General features: G+C 39.9%; 1 protein-coding gene across 1 annotated transcript in view; it reads left to right on the top strand.

Moving 5' to 3' along the window:
- Mtmr2 (myotubularin related protein 2) overlaps positions 1–21,650 on the top strand; it is a gene marked incomplete at its 5' end in the record, with an annotated part of 70,635 nt that overhangs the window by 43,868 nt on the left and 5,117 nt on the right. Inside the window, 5 exon segments of the mRNA XM_005377950.2 lie at positions 8,642–8,791; positions 9,517–9,705; positions 15,540–15,725; positions 18,124–18,330; positions 21,432–21,524. Coding sequence (XP_005378007.1) covers positions 8,642–8,791; positions 9,517–9,705; positions 15,540–15,725; positions 18,124–18,330; positions 21,432–21,524 — 825 coding nt within the window.

Below are 21,650 nucleotides of genomic sequence, written 5' to 3'. Positions count from 1 at the left end.
TTCTTATGTAACATTTAACATGCACTCAGATTTTTCCTTTTTGGAAGTCTTCTAATTTAATTCTGAAATAACTTTTAGTCATTTTATTTCTTTTATAATTTAGCTCCACATAAAATTTTACACAGAAGATATAGTTTATTTTCTGTGTTGTGCTATAGATAGTACTGATTTAGTTTGGACAGTAACAATAAGTCCTCTAGGTCTGTAGGTGTAGCTCTGTCGTAGAGTGTTTGAACAGCATGTGAGAAGTCATGGGCTCTATCTCTAGAAACACACACATACACACACACACACACACACACACACACACACACACAAATCCTCTATATTTTGTCATGAATCTATTATGTCTTTTAAGTAATTTTATATGGGAATCAAAACTTAACTGATATTTGTAGCCTTCTCAGGTATTTTCTACCTTACTTGGATTCATTTTAATTTTGATGACTGTTTACTGATGTCCACTTGTTCCTTTATGCTTCTGTCTTTTCTGTACTGAAACCATTTGCTTTGTAGTTTTACTGACATGAGCACTTTTGAAGGAATCGCTTGTTATTTCCTTGGTATTTTTTATGTTCTCAGAGGGAAGGTCTGTGTCTGTTCTCTCACTTCTGTATCCTTAGGGTATCACACAGTGCCTGGTGGGTAACAGACAGTATCTGCTGAATGACTGAATGCACAAATGAAGCGATTCTGCTCATGGTATATGCTGTATAAATATTTGTCAGCTAACAAAGCTCCTTCATATATTGGTTTTAGTTACTTGACAGTGTTTTATATACATGTATATGTGTATGTATAACAGGATTTTTAAGCATTTCATAACTAATAATGCATTTGTCCTCATAAAAGTTCTCTGAGCTAGGTAGTAGTGTTACCAGCATAACATATGAATAAACTGAGGGACAGGAACAAGCCTAGCCTGGGTAATTCAGTGGCTTAGGAGGCCCTGTCCTATCTTAAAACTAAAAAAAATAGGGCTGGGGATACAGCTCAGTGCAAAGGCTTTGGGTTCAATCTCCATTACTGAAAAAAAAAAAGGAAAATGAATATGGGTAGCAGAAATTATATTTGAACAGCTAGGTAGGTATTATTTTCATAGTGATCAAAGATACTTGTCAACAAAATCTCAAACAAGATTTATGTAAGGAAATTGATATGAAGACATAGCACAGAGGAACTAGAACATCACAACAAGGAAATCTCTGAAAAGACCAGTAACATTGTCAAACCTCTAACATTATCCAATCTTCTGGCTTGCATGAGTCACAGAGTGAAGAGGAATTGATTCGGGCCACATATAAAATGTATAATACAGTTAACATGCTGGTAACAAAACATCTTTATTTTTAAATATTTCAAATTACAACTTTAGAAAAGAGTACTGAGCCATAAAGAAGGATGCATTTGAGTTACTTGTAGGAAAATGCATGTACCTTGAGCCATAATGTTATGTGAAATAAATCGCATACACATACACGCTTAAAGATCATAGTTTCTCTTCTGTGAGAAACCCAAATTATAAATAAAGAGCAAAACAAAAGATAGATAATAGGAAATAGGGAGATAGAGCTTTTGCAAAAAGGAAGGGAATCAAAAGATGGAGAGAAAGGGAGAGGGCTTAGAGGAGAGAGATGAATGAGAAAATTAAGATGTATTATATACATCTACTAGCTCCACGTGAGGGAGGTAATAATTACGTACTGCAAACATGTGCCAGTAAAAAACTGTAAAACTTCCAAGAAAAAAAAATAACAACAAAAAAAGGACGAGCATCCTGCAGGCCACAGCTTAGACACGCCTACATGAGAGATACAAGAAAATAGGGAGAATATTCCGATTAACCAGTGTTACGACTGGAGAGGATAACATCTTTGTGGATTCTGCAGATGTTAGAGACAATATCAAGATATTATACACAGCTTTGTCGTTAAATTACATTTCTTGTGAAGTGAATTGCCTTAAAAAACTTTACTTGGAAAATTGCTTTAATAGAAAGCTTATGAAATTTTTATCCATTACATAAATACCTGATCAAAAATCTTACCTTAGATTTTTTTAGATGAGTCTCGGAGTGTAAGGGGCTTGCTTGACCTACCTGCGGTCCTAGCTTCAGTTCCCAGCTCTACACAAAAACACCCCCCAAAACAGAAAAAGTACACCGCACCATTCCCACTTCTGATGGTGCAGAGAAGAGTGCCACAGGGAACCCAGCAAGTTCCAGACTGTGCCAAAGAGATTCTGAAGAGTCACACACTGGCAGTGGCAAAAACTGTCAGGAACTCTTCAGCCTGTGTTACTTAGAAGTGCCTTTCCATGTGTGCACAAGAGCGATACAATAAAAAATGTTTGAATAAATCTCTTGAGTTCTTAAAGTAACTGCGTAATGAAAGTTCTAAGGGAGAAAAAATAAATCTTACCCCTCAAAAACCCTGTGCCAAAGTTTCAAGAGCAAGTTGTACTAAGCATTTAAGGAAGAAGTAAATCATACATTTTTTAGAAAACAATAAGAGAAGATTGCCTTTCTCAGAACATGAGTTTAGCGTATGTTGAATCATGTAAGGGCAATGAGAAAAAACTGTAGGCTATTGCCACTTATAAACATGCTGAACTTCTGTATAAAATGTTAATTAAAAAATCAGTAATATACGTAAGGGATAATATGATCAAGGTGAGTTGGTCTGATATTAGAAAATGTATTAATGTGATTCTCAGCATTAAAATTTTAGAGCAGAGTTTAGTCTCAAAATGTTTTAGCGTATCATTCCTCCTATTCTCTTTCATAATGTATATAGTGTTTATGTACTGTATATGTTATATATATTTTATATACTTCAACTCTTCCTAGAGTAGTAGTTTCTGTTTCTGAATTTTCTCATGCCCACAGTGCTTTCTAAAGAATTTATGTGGAGGGGCTGAGGGTATGACTCAGTGCGCAGCACCGGCCTGGCAAGCGCGAGGTCCTGAGTTCACTTCCTAGCACCAGGGAGGAGGGAGGGAAGAGAGAGAGGAGAACAGAGAGAGGGCGGGAGGGAGGGACGGGGCATGTGTCTCAGTGGGAGAGTGCTTGCCCGCCACGCCGAGGTTTGGGTTCTGTACCCAGTGCTGTGCGGTGGGGAGAAGACAAGGACAAAGGAAGGCTGGGATTGAAATTGAAGCATATTTTTCCGCGGTGCTCATTAGATTGGCTCTCCAAATTATTTTGTAATTCAAAGGAAATCCGTACGAATTGTATTTGGATTTCAGACACTACATTTTAATTACAAAGACTGTAATTTATTCAGCTTTATTTCCCAAAGCCAGGAAGAGTGAAAAACTACCACTGGACAGGTAAATATAATTGTTTTGAAGTTGAATTTGTGATCATGATCTCATGTGGCAAGTGAAATTTAAAATTCCTCATTCACTTATACTATTAATTGGCAAAATCTGAAACAGAATACAAAATAAATGGGATTCTAATTAAAATCAAGAGGTGGCAATAGAACATTTATGTTAATCCAGAAATACAGTGGTAGGATAGAAGATAGTTAAAACTACCAGAAAATTTAAATGTCTCTAATATTGTGAAAATGAGGAAGGTAGGCAGAAATTGCTGTCGGTTCCAGCAGCATTCAGCATAGAACTTTGGAAAGCATCCGCGGTAGCTGTGTCCAGAGAAGAGGCGCTATTTTTGACGAGAAGGTAGCGGGTGGATGAGCAGCTGTACCCATGGGAAAGAGAGCTAGGAGGTTCGAAAGCATGGCAGTGAGGCGCGAGCATTGAACTCTGGTCTTTGATTTAGGGAATCTGTTGGATTTTGTTATTGTTTTTCTCCTCTAGAGTGAGAAACTTTGCCTCCGAGTCAGTTAAGCTGAGGACACTGTGTAGTTAGAAGATTTAGTTTCTTTTTTGTTGATTATCTTTTATATTTATTGAGAAAATGAAGATGACATCTTAAACTAAAATTTAAAGGTAACACATCAGAGCATCCCCCTACTGTAAATTCTTTTAAAAAATGTTAATACTTAGATTCTGCAAAATTCAAAAAGTCCAAAAGAGTATATTAAAAAGCAGGTTTAGTTTCTAGGACAGTCCTGTTCGCTGCCCATCCCAGTCCTCCTCCGTGTAGGAAATAATGTTATTGGTTGCTTACATACCCTTCTCAGGGATTTCACACTTACAGAGCTTGTGTACCTGTGTTTCTGCATTATTTTTTTCAGTGTATCGTAGTGTACAATTCACATGTGCTGTGCTCTTTTTTATTATTTAATTGCTTTGGAGATTGTACCATCTCAGAACAAACATAGCCTTTATATTTTTAAAAATTAAAATGCAACTCAAATATCATAAAATGTTTAAAGTATGTAGTCCACTGGGTTTTGGTATATAAATAGTGTTATACAATTTTCACACTCTAATCCTTAGAACATGTACAAGAAATCATTTGGAATTTTGACTCTAGCTCTGTCACTTACGTGTGCTTTTGAGTGAGTCATTCATGTCACAGTGACTTTATTTTTAGTTAGTAATAGGTACTGCTTTATGGATTAGTGAAGGATTGATAACACACAAGAAGGCATTTCTTAACTATAAAAATACCCAAGTAATTATTACATTTATTACACTGTAAAGCTCTGAAAACAGAAATCACATGGAGTGGGGACCAAATCCTCTAATGTTTTATCCTTGATCTTAAATTTTAGTTTAAGCACACATTATATCACAATGAATGTGATTTCTCTTTTCAGAAGTTTATTGTGTGCTGCCACTAAAAACAAAAACCACATTAATTCTATAGATACATGCATAATAATATTAAAAGAAAAATAGACTTATCTTTTTGATGCAGGAATTTTTTTTTTTTTTTTTTTTTGTCTCTTTGAGACAGGGTCTCACTATGCAGTTCAGGTTGGCCTGGAGCTCACTTTGTAACCCAGGCTGGTCTTGACCTGCAACGATCCTCCTGCCTCAGCCTCCCAAGTGCTGGAATTACATATAGGCGTGCGCCACCATGCCTGGCTGTTTTTTTTGAGACATGGTTTAACCATGTTTTTTAGGCTGCCTTGAACTCATAGCAGTCCTCCTGCCTCAGCCTCCCAGATGCTAGATTATAGGCTGTGCCACCATGCCCAGGTTAACTTATGTCATTAAAGAAAAAAAAAGCAGACAAAATAATCAATAGTCATTTAGATTTGTTATGTAGGAGAGTGTTTAATTTATTGTTGAATCATGTATTGATTATATGAAGAACCCTGGAATTTTTGGAGAAGGTTAAGAAAAAAATCATGTAATCAGTAAAAATCTATGAAGATAATGAGCATGCTCTTCTCCAGAAATACTTCTTATGAGGTGGATGTCATGTTCATCAAACTTGGAAAACACTCCACTCAGTCAAGGAAAACAGAACTTACGCTGAGAACTGGAATATAATTAAGGAAAGGTATAACCCCATTAATTGGATTGTGATTTGACTCTGACAGATAGATACAGTAACTGGAGGTCAGCAAATTGCATGGAGAGTAGGAAAACATGCCAGACATCAACAGTTGTTAATACGTCTTTAGCCCTGTCTTCAAAACAGGGTACTGTATATGCTGATTAGGCAACACTTAGTTTTCTGCTGAAAAGCAATTCCTTTAGTGGAGATAGAGCTGTCCTCTAAGAATGAGGACAGTAACTGTTAGGTTAGTGGTTCTTACTAGTATTAACCCCTGTCTCGATGATACTCGCAGTGGTAACAGTGGTTCTCCTGGTCATGATCCTCCAAGAGTGTGGAAGAGCAATGGAAATCTCTCTTTGAGTTGGAGAGTGATACCATAGGGTCTCAGATACCTGCCTGTTGTGTAATTCAACCCTCTTACCTCTGTCTCTGTGTGTTCTAAGAAAACTCTGAAACTGACTTTCTTAAGGAAGCTTACTAGGATTCTTTGATTCATTCATTCATATACTCATTCATGTATTCATCAATTTATATAGGATCTACTAGATACTAGCAGCTGAAATACAAAAACAGAAAGATACACGCTTGCCTTTGTAGAGTTTACATTTGTCAGTCTAAAACAAAAACAGATTCTCCAAAGAATAATATTTGAGCATAGCAGAACATTACAATGGGGTTGCTTATACCGTAATAAACTGTGGGCACGCTCAAGGAGACTGAAGCAAGAGGAAGTTTCTAGAAGCAAAAATGATGATTTCATCAGATATTTTGAATCAGGTCTCCCTAGCCACAATGATGAATGACAAGATTGGTGCCAGTGGAAGGTTAAGCAGTTCCTGGGCTTGTGTGCTTGTAGGAGTACTTCTCCGGAAGGTTGGCTTTGTGCAAGCTTGTGAAGCTGCTGGGCAGTTACGTAGAAGAACTCTTCTTTATAACCTTACAGCTTTATTTCCTTCTTCTGGCACGGTTGACACAAATGACTCCATTTCGGTTTTGGCAACTTGCGTATTTCACATGTTTAACGAGGGCTTCATAATTACACTAGCGTTATAGTACCTCATAAAAAATACTTGGATAGAACATGTATTTTAGTGAGAGATCATAAAGCTGGAAACGGGGAGTAGTTTTCTATGGGCTACAGTGTATGGTGGCAAGAAATACATCTGGAGAAATCGAGGTTTCCAAAGGCTTTGCCAGGTCTTGTGAAGGATTTTATACTCTATGCAAAGCAGGATAGCCATTAATAGATGTTAAGCAAAGGACTGACGGTCATCTTTACATTGTAAAATATTTTAAGGAGACCAAATTACGGAGGGACAAGAGGAAAATAAAAATGGCTTAAATTAGAACTGATGAGATTGGAGGTAAGTTAGCTCACTTTTGAAACTTTTGGAAGAAAAACGGTAAAATTCGGCTGTTGATTGGAGGTAGGGGATAAAGGCGGGAAGGAGTTAGAGGCAGCATCCAGATTCTTGCTTGAATCCCACCTTAAATTTGTCAATTCACTTGCTTTTTCTTTTTAATAGCTATAAATACTTGAACCTCTAATTAAGGAAAATTTTACTTTTACTTTTAGAAATAAATAAGGCTGTTATAGTAGCCTAAATATATAAAGTTGAGGAAAGATAGAGGGAAGGAGAGTTGTACATTAAAAGAGCAAGCTGAGAGTAAGCTTAATTAAATGGAATAAATAGGATTTTTTGCGGGGGGAGGTCTTTTTTGAAACTGGGTCTTGCTGTGCAGTTCAGGCTATCCTTGAGCTCACTTTGTAGTTCTGCCTCAGCTTCCTGAGTCCCCCTGAACTGGGACCATAGGCATGCAGTACCACGTCTGGCTTCGTTCATAGGTAGGAGTTAGCACAGTATTCGTGAAGAAGCTGGCTGTGGCTAGTAAAAGACACAGATTCTGTGGAGAGCATTTGCCTCTTAATTACTGGAAGGAAATTTATTCTACTTTTTTTTTTTTTTTTTTTTTTTGTTTTTTGGTTTTTCTCCAGTACCGGGAACCGAACTAACGACCTTGCACTTGCCAGGCAGGCGCTTTGCCGCTGAGCTAAATCCCCAGCCCCCTATTCTACTTTTTAAATTTAATATTCAGTGGCAACAGTTTGAGAAATAGCACTTTTAAAGAAGAGCACATTCGGCTTACCTTCGATTTTATAACAATTCAATAAGGCAAGTGAGAATAAACTCTTCTTGAGGGATATAATGTACTTTTATGTTAGGATAAACTAGGAATGTGTGTGGATTTCTCTACCACTTCCTAATACTTAGCTTTCACCAAATTACAAACCGTAATACAGTTTCTTCATCTATAGAATGATACTGAGAAAATCTGATTTCAATATGTGTATTTGTAAAAGAACTGTGCAGAGTCGACATATAATAGATGCTCAGTAAATGTGTTTTGCACCATAATTTGTTTTCTTTAATTCTTTTCTTTTTGGTTGATCCAAGTTTTTAAGGATCGTATAATTTTAAATATTTAACTTCTTAATTTAAACTATTTAGTTAAGGTAATGCTTTATTTTCTATACAAAGAAGGATGGAAAATTTTTAAATTAATCCTACATTAGATTAGTTCACTATAAAGTAGCAGATATTGGGGGACCCCAGAGAATTTAATAAGTGGTGTTTTAAAGAACTTTTAAGTATTTCTCATCTGCTCTCTTGTCTTCACTTTGCCTTCCCATTGTTCCTTGGCTTTCCGAGTATGTTTTATATATTTTTTTTCTAGTATGTTTTAGATTAGCAATATTTAGTTAATAGTACAAAGCAAGGATGGAAATTCATTTTAAGTATTTGAGTAATAAGTATGTGTAGAGAACTCTAGTGATGCTTGGTCCCTGCCCTCTGAAATTTCTTCGTATAGATGAGTAGCAGCAGAGTCAGTCATCTGATCAAACTGAGACTGTGTTCTAAGACACACAACATTTGCAGTCTGTTTCCTTCCATTCTCCTCTCCCCAGTCTGTTCGGCATAGACTCACATTCTATTAATAGGTAACAAATTAATCTCAGTGTAAAATTTGGTGCAAAAATGAACAGAGATCCCTATATTACAGTGTTTCATCTTAAAAGCCTGCCCATCACAGGCCGTCACTGTTCCAGCAGTGTAAGAGATGTGGAATGGGGGTGTGAGAGTTGACTGGAGTGCGTGCTGTATTGTTGTCTCTCAGTGTTTCGGTTAATAATTTTCGTATGTTTTATTTCATGTGTAGGGAATTCCAAATGAGAGCTGGCGAATAACGAAGATAAATGAGCGATACGAGCTTTGTGATACCTACCCTGCGCTCTTGGTTGTGCCGGCGAATATTCCTGATGAAGAATTAAAGAGAGTGGCGTCCTTTAGGTCAAGAGGCCGTGTCCCAGTAAGTGTGATGCTTTAAGGAAACTTCGCCAGTGCTTTTGTGTTCTACTTAATGCAGAGCTTAATGAATTGGAGAACACGTGCAGGTAAAAATACCTGTGACAGCAGATCGTTTGTGGCGGTATTAGAGACTGAGTTACTTGGTATAATTAAAAGTATAAAACTTTAGAACTGGGAAATTTAAACAGTAAGATAGTTGCCTAGTTTTTAACATGAAAACAACTGTCCTATGTGTAACATTTGGTATTTGTCTGAAATATTCTTTAGTAATGGTCATAAATGTTCTTTTCCATTAAGTCAAGAAAGAAGAACAGTTTACAAATTAATGATGAATAACTAGATCTTGAGAGATCATTTTAAATAGTTTTAAGTACAAAATTCGTGCATTCTGAAGATTTTGGAGTTGAGCAGTTCTGCTGATACAGGAATAAACCTTGAAAGTGGGGTTTACATAGCACTGTTTTAGTTTATTATTTTTTTCTAGAGATGCCTCTTCTGAAATCTGTGACTTTCATAAATGACTGGTTAAAAATTAGACCAGGTTTTCACATACCAGAATTGGTTTAAAAAAATGATTTTTTTTGGAGCTTGGGAAAAATTTTTTTTCTCACATTTCGTGACCAGGATAGGATCCAGTTAGAAACCAGAGCTTTATAGAGGACTGTTTTAAAGAATTAAAAACAGAGAAAATAAAAAGTGTTGTTACCATTTTCCCCTGCATGAAAGGTCCTATCGTGGATCCATCCCGAGAGCCAAGCCACGATCACGCGGTGCAGCCAGCCCATGGTGGGCGTGAGCGGGAAGCGCAGTAAGGAAGATGAGAAGTACCTGCAGGCTGTCATGGACTCCAACGCCCAGTCTCACAAGATCTTTATATTTGATGCCCGGCCGAGCGTTAATGCTGTTGCCAATAAGGTGAGATTGTCTTTTCAGAATTAAGATTCTAATTACAGTTTCACAAATGAGCTGAACTCGGCAGGAGCCACAGGGCTGTAAAAACAGTTTCTGCAGAGGTAAAGAGGATTCTAATCACGACTTTTGCCTCCTCATCCATGTGAGTGTGAGTTAGTCTTTTCAAGACTGAAGTTTATATGTACTGTAAAAGTATCAGTTAATGCAGATAAGCAAGCAGAAGTATTTTAAAACACTTCAGCATCTATACGAAACACCATTAAATCTTAGTGGTTATGCTCGCATTTCTGTGCATACAGACTTGAAACACACTGGCTTACTTTTAATTTCCTTTTTCAAAAAAATTAACCTTATATATTGCTAAGCCAAGAAAAATTGATCTATAATGTCATTTTAAGGTATAAGTGTAACTGTCTACACGCAGCTATTGTTGGGTGGATTTGGGGTTTTTTTGTTTTGTGTTTTGTTGTTATGAAAAGTATGTGGATGATCGTGCTTAGCTGGTAAGGAATTATGGGTTTCCGGCATTGCTCTCCATGAAAACTGTAAATATTCTCACGTAAAGGGTGTGAGAGAGGAGCGTGACACCCTGACCCTAAGTTAGTACTTTAGTTATAGGGCAGTTTCTTCGGTGTAAACGTTTAAAAAGTCTGATAAGTACAGATACAACTTTTTTAAAAATAGCTTACAGTTTGCATTAGGTTGGTTGAGTTTGGGTGTAGCACCAAGATGCAGAGTGCTGACCTACAGGAGGAAGTCCCTGGCTTACAAACAGTGGAGCTGAGAACCTTCACAGGTGTACTGTCTAAGACTCACTTTGTTGGATACAAATGAATCTGACCTGCAAACACTCTCCCAGAAAGGAACGCAATTGTAATTGGGGACTTACTGTATACAGCTACTTGTAGAAATAACAGATAGAAGAGAATGTATGTAAATGAAAGGGAGAATACGTATGGCTCTAGGCTCTGCCAAGAGATAAAATACAAAGTATCTGTTCAATTAAAAGACCTAGAAATAGAAACAACAGAAAATGAGCATCCTTAGCACCATATATGATTTGAGATACGATTTCCTACTACTAATAGAAGCCAGAATTTCTTGGAAAAATGCCTACTCCATTCTGGAGCAAAACATATAAAGGCTTCCCTCATGAATCTGGGTGTATTCTGTCATATCGGACAGCAGAATCTGTGCTGTTCACCTTTTGTTCCTGTAACAAATACCCAGAGATAACTCACGTAGGGAAGGGTTTCATTTTCGCTCACAGTTCTACAAGTTTCAGTCCGTGATCAGTTAGCTCACTGCTGCTTAGGCCTGCTATGTAGCAGCATGTAGTGGCCGGGCCACATAGGGAAGCAAAACCGTCCAACTCAGGGCCAGAACTAAACCAGAGAAGAAACAGGGGCTGACGTCCCGCCATCTCATTCAAGGGCGCAGCCCCAGTTACCTGAAGACCTCTCACTGAGCCTTTAGGGCCTACCACCTCCCTGCATAGTGCTGTGGGCTGGGGACCAAGCTTTAAACCCGTGGACTTTCCAGAGACAGCTCCGGGTCTTGGCCTGCCAGGCAGGCACTGTGCTGCGGAGCTGTATTCCTAGCCCCTCTTGCTACTTTCTGAAGCAGTTCTGGACTTTCTCTTCCATGTCTTTAGTTGCACTGTCATGGCTGCTTTGATGTCCGGAACTGACTCAGAACATTTCCCTTTCATGATCATTTCGACTTCGCAGAAGAGCTGCGGGTTACCCAGTGCCAGATTGGTGAGCAAGGTGGATGAAACACTGTCAGTTTTACGAGCCTGCCTTCCCTTTGGAGGGCACTCCACAGCAGCATTCATCATACTTTTGACCATATCTTATAAAAGCCACAGAAAAGGACTTCCAGAACTGCTTCAGAAAGTGGGGAGAATGGAGGGATGGACGAGTGTGTTCAAAGCAAGAGGAAGTATTTGGAGAGATTAAAGGCAATGTGTTTCTCTCTGTGATACATTTTCAAAAGCATTCACCATATATTTCAATCACAAGCGTATGACGGTATTTTACAGTGTTAAGGAAATCAGATGGGAGCCCAGGACTTTATACCCAGCAAAACTGAACGGTTAAGCTTAACTGTCACCTGACTGTATTACAGTACCGGAGAGGTGACTGGCTGTGGGGCGTTGTCCTCATCTGCAGACAAATCCATTATGTTCAGAGCTGGCATGTGCCGTTAGAAGGCAGCACCCAGGTGAAGGAGGGTCACTGGGAGTGTGCTTCGGAGGGCACATCTCTTGACGGCTGTCTTCCCTTCTGCTTCGCTTTCTAGCTGCCATGAACTAAGCAGTTCTGCTGCACCCCGCCCCTCTGCCATGAGCATTCTCCTTGAAAGCAAGAGGTACTCTGTATTGCTCAGTCACCACATGTTTTTGCCTGACTGTCCAAAGGATTTATTCCAGTAGGGTTGGTTTTTTTTTTTTCCAGAATATGTCTTTGTGTTAGGTTTTGTGGATCTGCATTCTCAAGTATTGTATGCTATTTCAGTTTGTAATTTTCAATTCACAAACTTTTTAAAAATTAGTTGGCCAGGCACGGTGGCACACACCTGAAATCCCAGCATTCTGAGAGGCATGAAGCAGAGCCCCGCCTGGGCAGCTGAGTGACGCAGCGAGGCCTCACCTCCAAGCTGGGAAATGCCGAAGGGCTGGGGCGGCACTCCGCACACAGGCCCTGCCTCTGGTCCCCGGCCGTGGAGTTTGCGCTCACGCCTCGGTTTGTCTCTCCAGGGTGCTGGCGGTCTCCCTGTCCTCACTTGTCACTTCGTCTGTCCTCCTTTTATGTCTTCCTAATGTCTTTTCACCAGCTGTTTCTTTGAAATGCTCTTGAAACTACTGTTCATATTTGAAGTGATGTTTTTCTTTTATATATAATTTGATGTCAGGTTCTGTCACTTTATTTCTGAGTTTTTCTACTTCTGGGTGTATTCATGTCCGATATTTTAAAAATGTCTCTTGTTTGCCGGAAGGTAGATTTCAGATTTAGGAGGCGTTGTCTGTGGGGTTGTTACGAAAGCTGCTCGTTCGCTCTTATTTTTGAGTAGCGTGTCAGGAGTTTGGCCTCAGCCGTCTTCTGCCACCCATGTCAGGTAAAGTCAGCCTCCCTCGGCTTTGGGAGGTCGCACGGTTTAGTTGGAGGACATGGGACAGGTTAGATGTGCGCAGCACTTACAAGTGCGTACTTCACGGAGCAGGCTGTTCTGGTTTTATGTAGTATTTAAAAATGGGGAAGTTTGCTTCCTGCTACTGCTTGGCTTCTTTTTGTCTCGTTCCCTGCACCCGTGTCTGTCCCTGCCTTAATCCCGGGCGCCCCCACTCCTATGCAGGCAGCTCTTCAGTTGCCCCTCTTGCCCCTGTCCTGCTCCGTTCTCACGTTGCTCGTAGCAGCGGGTCAGACGGGAGACTTTGTGAGGACTAGACTGCCTTGCCCCTTCACAGCGGCGGAGGCCTCATGTACTCAAGCTGTAAGAAAGGACAGGTCCCCTTCCTGGGTTCAGCTGCACTTGGTAAGACTGAGCTGTTCTTTCCTGTGGCTCGGGAAGAAAGCCAGAACCGACAGAATAATAAAAATGGTTAATTTCAGGTCTGTCCTGTGTCCATTGCTTCCTTTGCTCAGTGCCATTCTGGCAACAGCCAGACCTTGTGGCTGTTGGTGGTGGTCTCCGCCTCGCAGTATTTTGGGATTCAGTGGAATAGTCAGCAAGCGCAGCTTCTAATCATGTTTGTGTTTCGGATTTTCCTGCCTCCTTGATTTTTTAAATGAGCTTCATGGAGATAGATTTCACTCATCCTGAAGTGCACTCTTCTAGGGTATATTTAGGGTGTACACTCTTCAAGTAGACTCATGAAGTTGTACAGGCATCACCACCGCCTGGGTCCAGAGCGTGTTCCTTCTGTGTTCGTGACAGGCTCTGTGGAGCATCACTGTCTCTCTTAAAGTCCCAGCCTGTTAGATGTCCACTGTGCTGAGTTCACGTCTCCAGTACCGAGAATGGACTTGAGGACAAAGGAGGTTAAGAGTAGGAAAGAGGCTTCGAGAGAAAGCTCCTGAGAGGCAGAGGCTGTGAAGGGAGCTTGCTGCTGAGGCTCTTTGTCCTGGGATAGTTACACAGCAGAGTCACGGCGTGGGTGGTCTGCCGACAGGGTTACGAGCCTGAGGACGGAGCAAGGTTTGTGGTAGTAGCGTCATTAACATCAGCTTGTCAGTAACTCAGTAACTTCGAATAGAAAGCAAAAGCCTTCCTGGAAAGGAGTGGGGGTGTGGGTCAGAGTGTTCTGGACACCCAGCAGTGCCTCCAGGGGGCTAATTACAGTGTAATCAGATGCTCTGTGTCTCTGAAGGAAGGCTTGTGGGCCTGGCTAGCAAGTCTCCATCTTGCGGCCTGGCTCTTCGAATTCGCCTCCAGCCACAATTTTGATATGTGTCATCTCTTCCACTGACTCGGAGGGCCTGATCCCCCGCTGACTGCGTGTTAATTTCTGTGTGACTTAGCTGTCTACAGTAAGTCTTTCCGCCATAAATCTGTCTTGGTCCTTTCTTTTCAGAAGTAATCAGTGTTACAGAGCGCCCTTGGAAACACTGCTAATTTTATAATTAGGGCAATCCTGAATTCAAACTATTTCCTGGGCTGTTAGTGCCAGAAGCCTCAGTTTCTAGTCTTTTAGTAACCCATTGTTGGTTAGCATTGATAAATTAGTAAATTTTGTTTTTAAAGGTCTGAGTTTTGATCAGTTAATTTTTTGTAAGTACAGTAACTGTTTCAGTATGTTCCTAATTTGTTTCTACTAGGGCTCTGAGAAGTATGAGTTTTATATACAACTCAGGAGCTAGGATAATGTTTCAGGTACTCATAAAATGAGAGTCCAGAAAAATTACATACTCTTTTCTAGCCATAGCTTAATTTTAAAAAACACCAAATATGTTCACATTCTGTCTTTGAGGCTAGAGATGTTGGTAGTGCTGTGGGCTTATACTGGTTCTGTTTGTTTATTTAGAAGGAATTATATGGGGTGGGCTTAATTGTGAATGTTTAGGACAGTGCCAAGGCAGGAGGATTGCTAGTTTAAGGCCAACTTAAAAGTACCCTGCATCAAAATAAAAATAAAAACTGGCTGAGAATGTAGGTAAGTGGTTGAGTACGTTACTGGCACATGCAAGGCCCTGGAAGAAGCCAGAAACAACATGAACACAAATGTAGCCGGGTGTGGTGGCACAGGCCTATAATCCCAGCACTTGGGAGGCTGAGGCAGGAGGATCATTGCAAGGTGAAGGACAGCCTGAACTGCATAGCGAGACCCTGTCTCAAAACGAAAACAAAAATACAAATGTGTGCATGCACACACACACAGCAGAAAACACAGAATTATGTGGTTCAAATAGGTTAAAGTCATTAGGGTTGCAAAACATTAAAACTTGCGGTGAGGTAAGAGAGCAGAAGTGGACCGGACGACGGGCTCTGCACACAGAACTTACAGTCTGGTGATCTTGGTATGAAAAGGCATCTTCCGTAAGAAACCGCGTTTGGGTAAGATTTGAATTACGGGCAGGGAGAATTTAGCGCTGTGAGATGTGTAAACACTTAACACGTGACAGCTGTGTGTTTATAAGAGCCAGTGTGCGTTCGTTTTACGAAGAGCGTCACGAGGTAGGTTGTGGTTGAGTTGCCTGAGCTGTCCACAGACGCGCGTGTGGGTTTTCTAGTCACTGGTAATAAACTTCTTCCACACTTGCAGATACGCCATGGACGTCTGCAGACAGTGTGCATGTGTTCATTTACGGTTTCCTGTGATGTGTGCCTTTCTCCAGGCCAAGGGTGGAGGTTATGAAAGCGAAGATGCTTATCAGAATGCAGAGCTGGTTTTTCTGGATATCCACAACATTCACGTTATGAGAGAGTCGTTGCGAAAACTGAAGGAGATCGTGTATCCGAGTATCGAGGAGGCGCACTGGCTGTCGAACTTGGAGTCGACGCACTGGCTGGAGCACATTAAGGTGCGTGTATTTCGGTTTTTACCCGAAAGTCTTCTCTGCTTCTTCGCCTGTGTTGGCTCTTATAACTGAAATCAGAATGAAGGCATCTTCTGAAAAGTGAAAAATTGCTAACTTTTGGTAAGTGGAGCTATTGAAATTGGATGTTCGAATGAATTAGTTTCCTCTCCATGCACTTGGTTCTGTTACACTTCTTCTGTCCCCCCGCGTTCTCTTCCTCCTCAGGTGTCGTTTTGTCTTGCACTTCTTCTGTGAAGCCCGCCAGACAGCCTTTCTGTCTTCTCCCATCTCTTCACTTTGCTTCTTGTTTCCATGTAATCACAGAATACCTGCCTGCACTCATTTGCTTTTATATGTCCAGCAGCATACGTGGCTCACTCATGCAGAAAGACCCACACCGGCTAAGTCAGGTTCTTTTTGTCACCTTAGAAGGTAGGGCAGCTCTGTGTAAATACTCACTACATGCTTTCTGAAGCTGCCTTTCTGCTTAGAGACATGAGATGGGGGGGTAGAGCGGAGGCTCTCGTTTTGAGTGTTAGTCACTTGGAGAACGTACTCCCCCTGCTGATGGAGTATTTGAAACACCAGACTTCATTAATACAGTTACATACTTTCAGAAATGCTCTGCATTTAGTAATATAAATTACCAAAATATAAACAACTGTGTGCTAAGAAGTAATAGGGAATATTATTTTTATGTTAAAAAAGGGGCAGACTTGTACTCCTGTTAAAATCTCTAAAATTAAGAGAACTAAAAAGCCAAACTGAAGTAATTAGAAGTACAATTATAGACTATTTTATTGTTTTTCTTCAAGAAACTTTATAGCCTGAATATAGACAACTGTAAACACTATTCACAGGGCACGTTCATGTGGCCCACCTATTATAGTGTGCAGATATAAAACTTGAAACTTGACTTGAAACATCAGCTGCTGTGTTTGCTTCTGGAAAATCCGTCATTTTACTAGCAAGCACATTCTCAGTGAAAGGCTGACTGTAACAGAAACAGATTTCCCAAGGGTGTAAGGCAGAGTTTAGACTACTTTCTCCTCCGCTAGTCCTTAAGCCTACAAGGCTTATCCGTCCATTTTCCTTAGATCTCTGCTCAACTGTCACCTTTCTGAGAGAATGCTTTCGCAACTGTTACTTCGTGCAGACCGACAGTTCTGCCAGCAGTAACTGACATCCATCTGATAATGCTGCTTATTTCCTTGTTGACTTTCTTTGGTCTTGCTGGGCTCCCCCTAAGACAGTGTAAGCTGGTACTTCTCTTCCCTGCTTTATCTCCAGCGCCTTGAGCAGTGCCTGCCACACAGTAAGGGGATCCATAAACGTTTTAGAATGAATGGAGACTCACTCTGGATAATTTCCTGGGCAGTCTTAACTTAGCCTTTGGGTTAGTGATTCTTACATCTGTATATACATTTGAATGATAGGTGAGACGTTTGAAACAGTGACAGGATCATTGGCGAATGGGGCCCAGGCACATTTTTTAAATGCTCACAGATGACTGATGCGTAGTCAAGTTTGAGATTGCTGGAGTGCGCCTTATTTCTAGAATATGCCTCTAGTTGCAATCAGATGAGACTGAAATTTCCAGCCCTCCCAAATACTTCCATTCTGATCTGTTACGAATGATAATACAGTGCAGTTACTGCAGAGAAGAATGGGGCTGTATTCAGGTAAGGATATTTTAGTTTTGTGTTCATTTTGATTACATCTAAATCTGTTTAATTTTTAATCAAGACTTTTCAGAAAAGGTAAATTATTTTGCAAAGGATTTCTGAATATATATCAAAACAAAGGCCAAAATTTTTTTAGGTACCAGGTAAATTCATGATATGACAATTTTGGTGCATACTCTTAAAAGAAAATAGCTTACTCTAAATTTTATACTATACTTACACTACATGCTCTGTGACATAAAATTTTTAAAGTAATAATTGCTATAGAATATTTTAAGAGATCCAGTATGACTGCTTTCACATAATGACTCAAATTAATTTAAATATTGTTTTAAGTAAGGCTTCAGCTGGCACAGCAATTATTTTTATTTAAACAGATGATGTTAGAATATTTGATGACTATAAATCTTTTAGAACTTAATTCCTGTAAGAAAAATCTTCCTTTCGTTGCTGACTTGCTTAGTACCTGAGGTACCTTTCATTAGGGTCCTGTACTTCATGTGCAAATTAATAGGCATGTAAGTTGATGAGATTTTCTAGTTCTAAATGAAAATTGTGTATTTTCTACCACATACAAAAATTTGTTTTTTTATCCCATGTTGAGTCACCCCTAATAAAACTGTTATTAGTAACAGTTTTTCTGCATTTCTGGGGATTGAACCTGGGAAAAGGTATTTCCTATTCTAAAAATTTAATTTGGGAAATTTATTTTCCAGCTTATTCTTGCAGGGGCTCTTAGGATTGCCGACAAGGTAGAGTCGGGGAAGACTTCTGTTGTGGTGCACTGCAGTGATGGCTGGGATCGGACGGCTCAGCTAACTTCCCTTGCTATGCTCATGTTAGATGGGTACTATCGGACTCTCCGAGGGTTTGAAGTCCTTGTGGAGAAAGAGTGGCTAAGCTTTGGACATCGATTCCAGCTAGTGAGTAAAAAACCTTAACCGCTGGTACATGGATCATTTATCCAGGAGATAATCTTGTGAGAACTTTTCTGATTGTTTTGTGGAGTATTAGGGCATCATAATGTGACTACACTCTGGAGCTAGCCCTGTTTAAGTCTGTGGGTGCGTTTGAATGATAGACAGACTTATTTGAAGTAGGGAGTTAGGATCACTGGAGGATCGGGGCAGGCACACTTTTGTAGTGCTCGCAGATGAGTCATGCAGTCAGGTGTGAAGCTGTTCGATAGTATCCTGCAGGTTAGTGATTTTTACTTATCAGGCACCTGACCCCTGTAGTCTTATCTCTGCCTGGGAACAGCAGGTGTCATTCAGTGCTGTCCACCTGTGTTTCCCTTCCGGAAGACCATTTAAGGTCAGTAGGAAGGTGAGGCAGTTACACAGCCCTTCTGGCTCTTCTGTAGACCTATAAAGAAACAACAGCTTAATTACTATTTTTAAAATTGCTATAAAAAGTAGTATTGTTTAGGCAGCAGCAGGGTCTAAAAGTCAGGCTGAAAATAACAGAAATAGTGGAGAAAAGAAATGAAACTTGAGTTATACAGCTTCTCTGTTACGCTTATGGCACTAAAACTGTATGGACATGATGTTTTCAGCCTCCTCTATTCAGAAGTTACTGTTAGCACATTTCCGATTTGTAGCTGCTGGGACTAGTCCGTTTATCCACACATCTCACCTGTGGTGCCTGTCAGGTGGTTGCTGGTCACTGGTGTCCCCAGAAGTCAGCAGCACCTCCTTCCGCGAGGCTCTGCGGTTTCCCTCGGGAAGATCACATGCTACAGAGTTCTTCCTGACAGGGAAATGAAAATTCCCTTTGTGCTGTCTGTGTTCTCTGTGGTTTGTTTTTAGTTTTTGAGACTAGGATGATGTTGTATGCTACCACACCTGGCCACACTCCCTTTTGGAGACATGAAGAGCAAATCGGTCCTTATCCCTTCAGATATTTGAAGGTACCGTCGGGTCACATTGTCCATGATCTCAAGGTTTTCAGGTTGAAATTCCTTTTTGTTCACACTCTTTTTCACATCCCAGTTGTCCTCCTGGACTTTGCTCTGTAAGTGTGGTACTCGAGGACCCGAGGACCTTGCGCACGTTTCCAGGCAAAGACTTTCTGAGGGGCCTGTGCCTTAAATGCTGCCCTGACAGGAACTACTAGTGCACCACAGCAGGGAACGCTAGCAGTTTTTATAAATGAAAAGGACGTTCAGTCCACTCCTTTGGATTGTTAAATATACTGTAATTGGCATCTTTATTACGTACTTGGTTCACACTTTGCAGTTCTCTGTGCAATATACTTATGAAAGGACCATTTAAAACAACTCTTCAAATAGTGATGTGTTCCAACTCACAAAAACACTTAGGGCTGTTAGAAGTTGGTATGGATTTCTGAACTCACAAATTCAGTTCTGTTTCTAGTTTTACTGTAAAAGCAGTATTTCGACGATTAAAGAACACCCAGTCAAAACAGTATGCTCACTTGGCTAATGTAGGGGTAATAATTCTCAAAAAATTTTGGTTTCACAGCTTCTTTACCCTGTTAACAATTGATGACCCAAAATAACTTTATGTGGGTTATATCAGTGTTTGCTACGTAATACTAATAGTTCAATTCTTTAAAATTTCAAAACATTTGAAAGTAATTATATTATATATTAATATGTATGTCTGCTTCTAACTCATTCTGTTGTAATGTGTTCTTTTGAAGTGTAAGTGGAAAAGCACTTTTGATTAGCTTTTCCAGGAAATCATGATTATTATTATTTGGTTCAGTGTCAAAACTTGAGAGATGTTTGGTTATTACAGGTTAGGCATAATGTAGCATCCAAAACCAAGATTTTTTGTTCTTGTCCGTTAGATTCTATTGATGTTTTTACATTGGGTAATATTTTACACATACATTATTCTGTGAATCATTGGTTATCTGGAAAACACTGACTTAATGAGTTATACATATTGAACAAACATTAATGCCTTTCATAGTACATTATCATAACATCACATGCATTAATATCATTGATTTTATCAGAAGTATTTAAGGTCATTATGGTGGGTAAGAGTTTTCTGTAAACCTCAGTTTTCACTCAGAAGTTTGTTTATTTGGAGGAGGCTGAGGTAGGGTCTCACTATATAGTGTAGGCTGGTCTTGAACTGACTGTAGCCCAGGCTGGCCTCAAACATGTGGCAGTCCTGTTTCAGCGTCCCAAGTGCTGGGATTACAGGCACGCACCACATCTGGCTTCAAAAGCTTAAATCTTACAATTAGTGATATGATTCTGTGTATTTTTAAAAAATTATCTGCCAGATATTCAAGTCTAACCATAGCTGATAAATTCTTTGAAAAAAGGATGTTCCATGACAGTGTATTTCTTGCTGCCCTGTGTCAGTATGCACCGGAAGTATATTATGTGTTTTGTTTGGGTGTTAATGTGTGACAGAGTAGAATACAATTATTACCATTGCAGTTTTGTGCCACAGCTTTGCCTGATGCCTGCTAAAGAAACAAGGTTTTATCCTGCATTGCTTTTAGTAAATGCCAAGACATTGGAAAAGTCAAGTAAAGATTTTGTAGTGTTACTATAAAAATAACTTGGACCTGAAAACCCCCAGAAGTCTATGGACTGTACTTTCAGAGTGAGTCCATACTTCGGGATGAGGAGCAGGACTCTGCCTCAGTCATCAGTGTCAAAGATCCTTAGGAAAGAAAGAGAAGGTGGGTAGGTGACTGCAAGTCTGGAAGGTGAGTGCCACATTCTTTGGAAAATGGCAGATCTCCAGGAAAAAATTCTGGGCTCTGGAGTCTGCTCCTTGCTCCATCATTGATCTTTAGGATCTGGTTTTCATTTACTGAGCAGTGTGGTAATTCCTGTTACAAGTATCTCATTTCAGAAAAATGTAGCAGGTTGTACATGAAAATGTTAATAGGTATTTCTGCTTGGTAGAAGTATGGTGATATCTACTTCCTTTGTAATGCTCTTTAAAAAGATTTTTTCGAAAACTTTTGTTGGAAAAATTATTTCCATTAAAAAGTGAAAAATCCTAAATATATTTCACTCTGTTTGCTTCAGAGGGTTGGCCATGGAGATAAGAACCATGCAGATCCAGACAGATCACCTGTTTTCCTTCAGTTTATCGACTGTGTCTGGCAGATGACAAGACAGGTAACTTACCTTACGCATCTCCTTCAGGCTCCAAATTGGGAGATTGGTCAGTGATTACGTAAAACGGAACTGTTCTAGGGAAGGTCTATTCAAATAGACCTATCAGTCTAATAGGTCTATCAAATA

The sequence above is a fragment of the Chinchilla lanigera genome, unplaced genomic scaffold (genome assembly GCF_000276665.1).
Source record: "Chinchilla lanigera isolate Chin_1 unplaced genomic scaffold, ChiLan1.0 scaffold00011, whole genome shotgun sequence".
Lineage (NCBI taxonomy): Eukaryota > Metazoa > Chordata > Mammalia > Rodentia > Chinchillidae > Chinchilla > Chinchilla lanigera.
The sequence above is the reverse complement of the archived record's forward strand: the minus strand, read 5'-3'. Positions and strand labels throughout refer to the sequence as shown.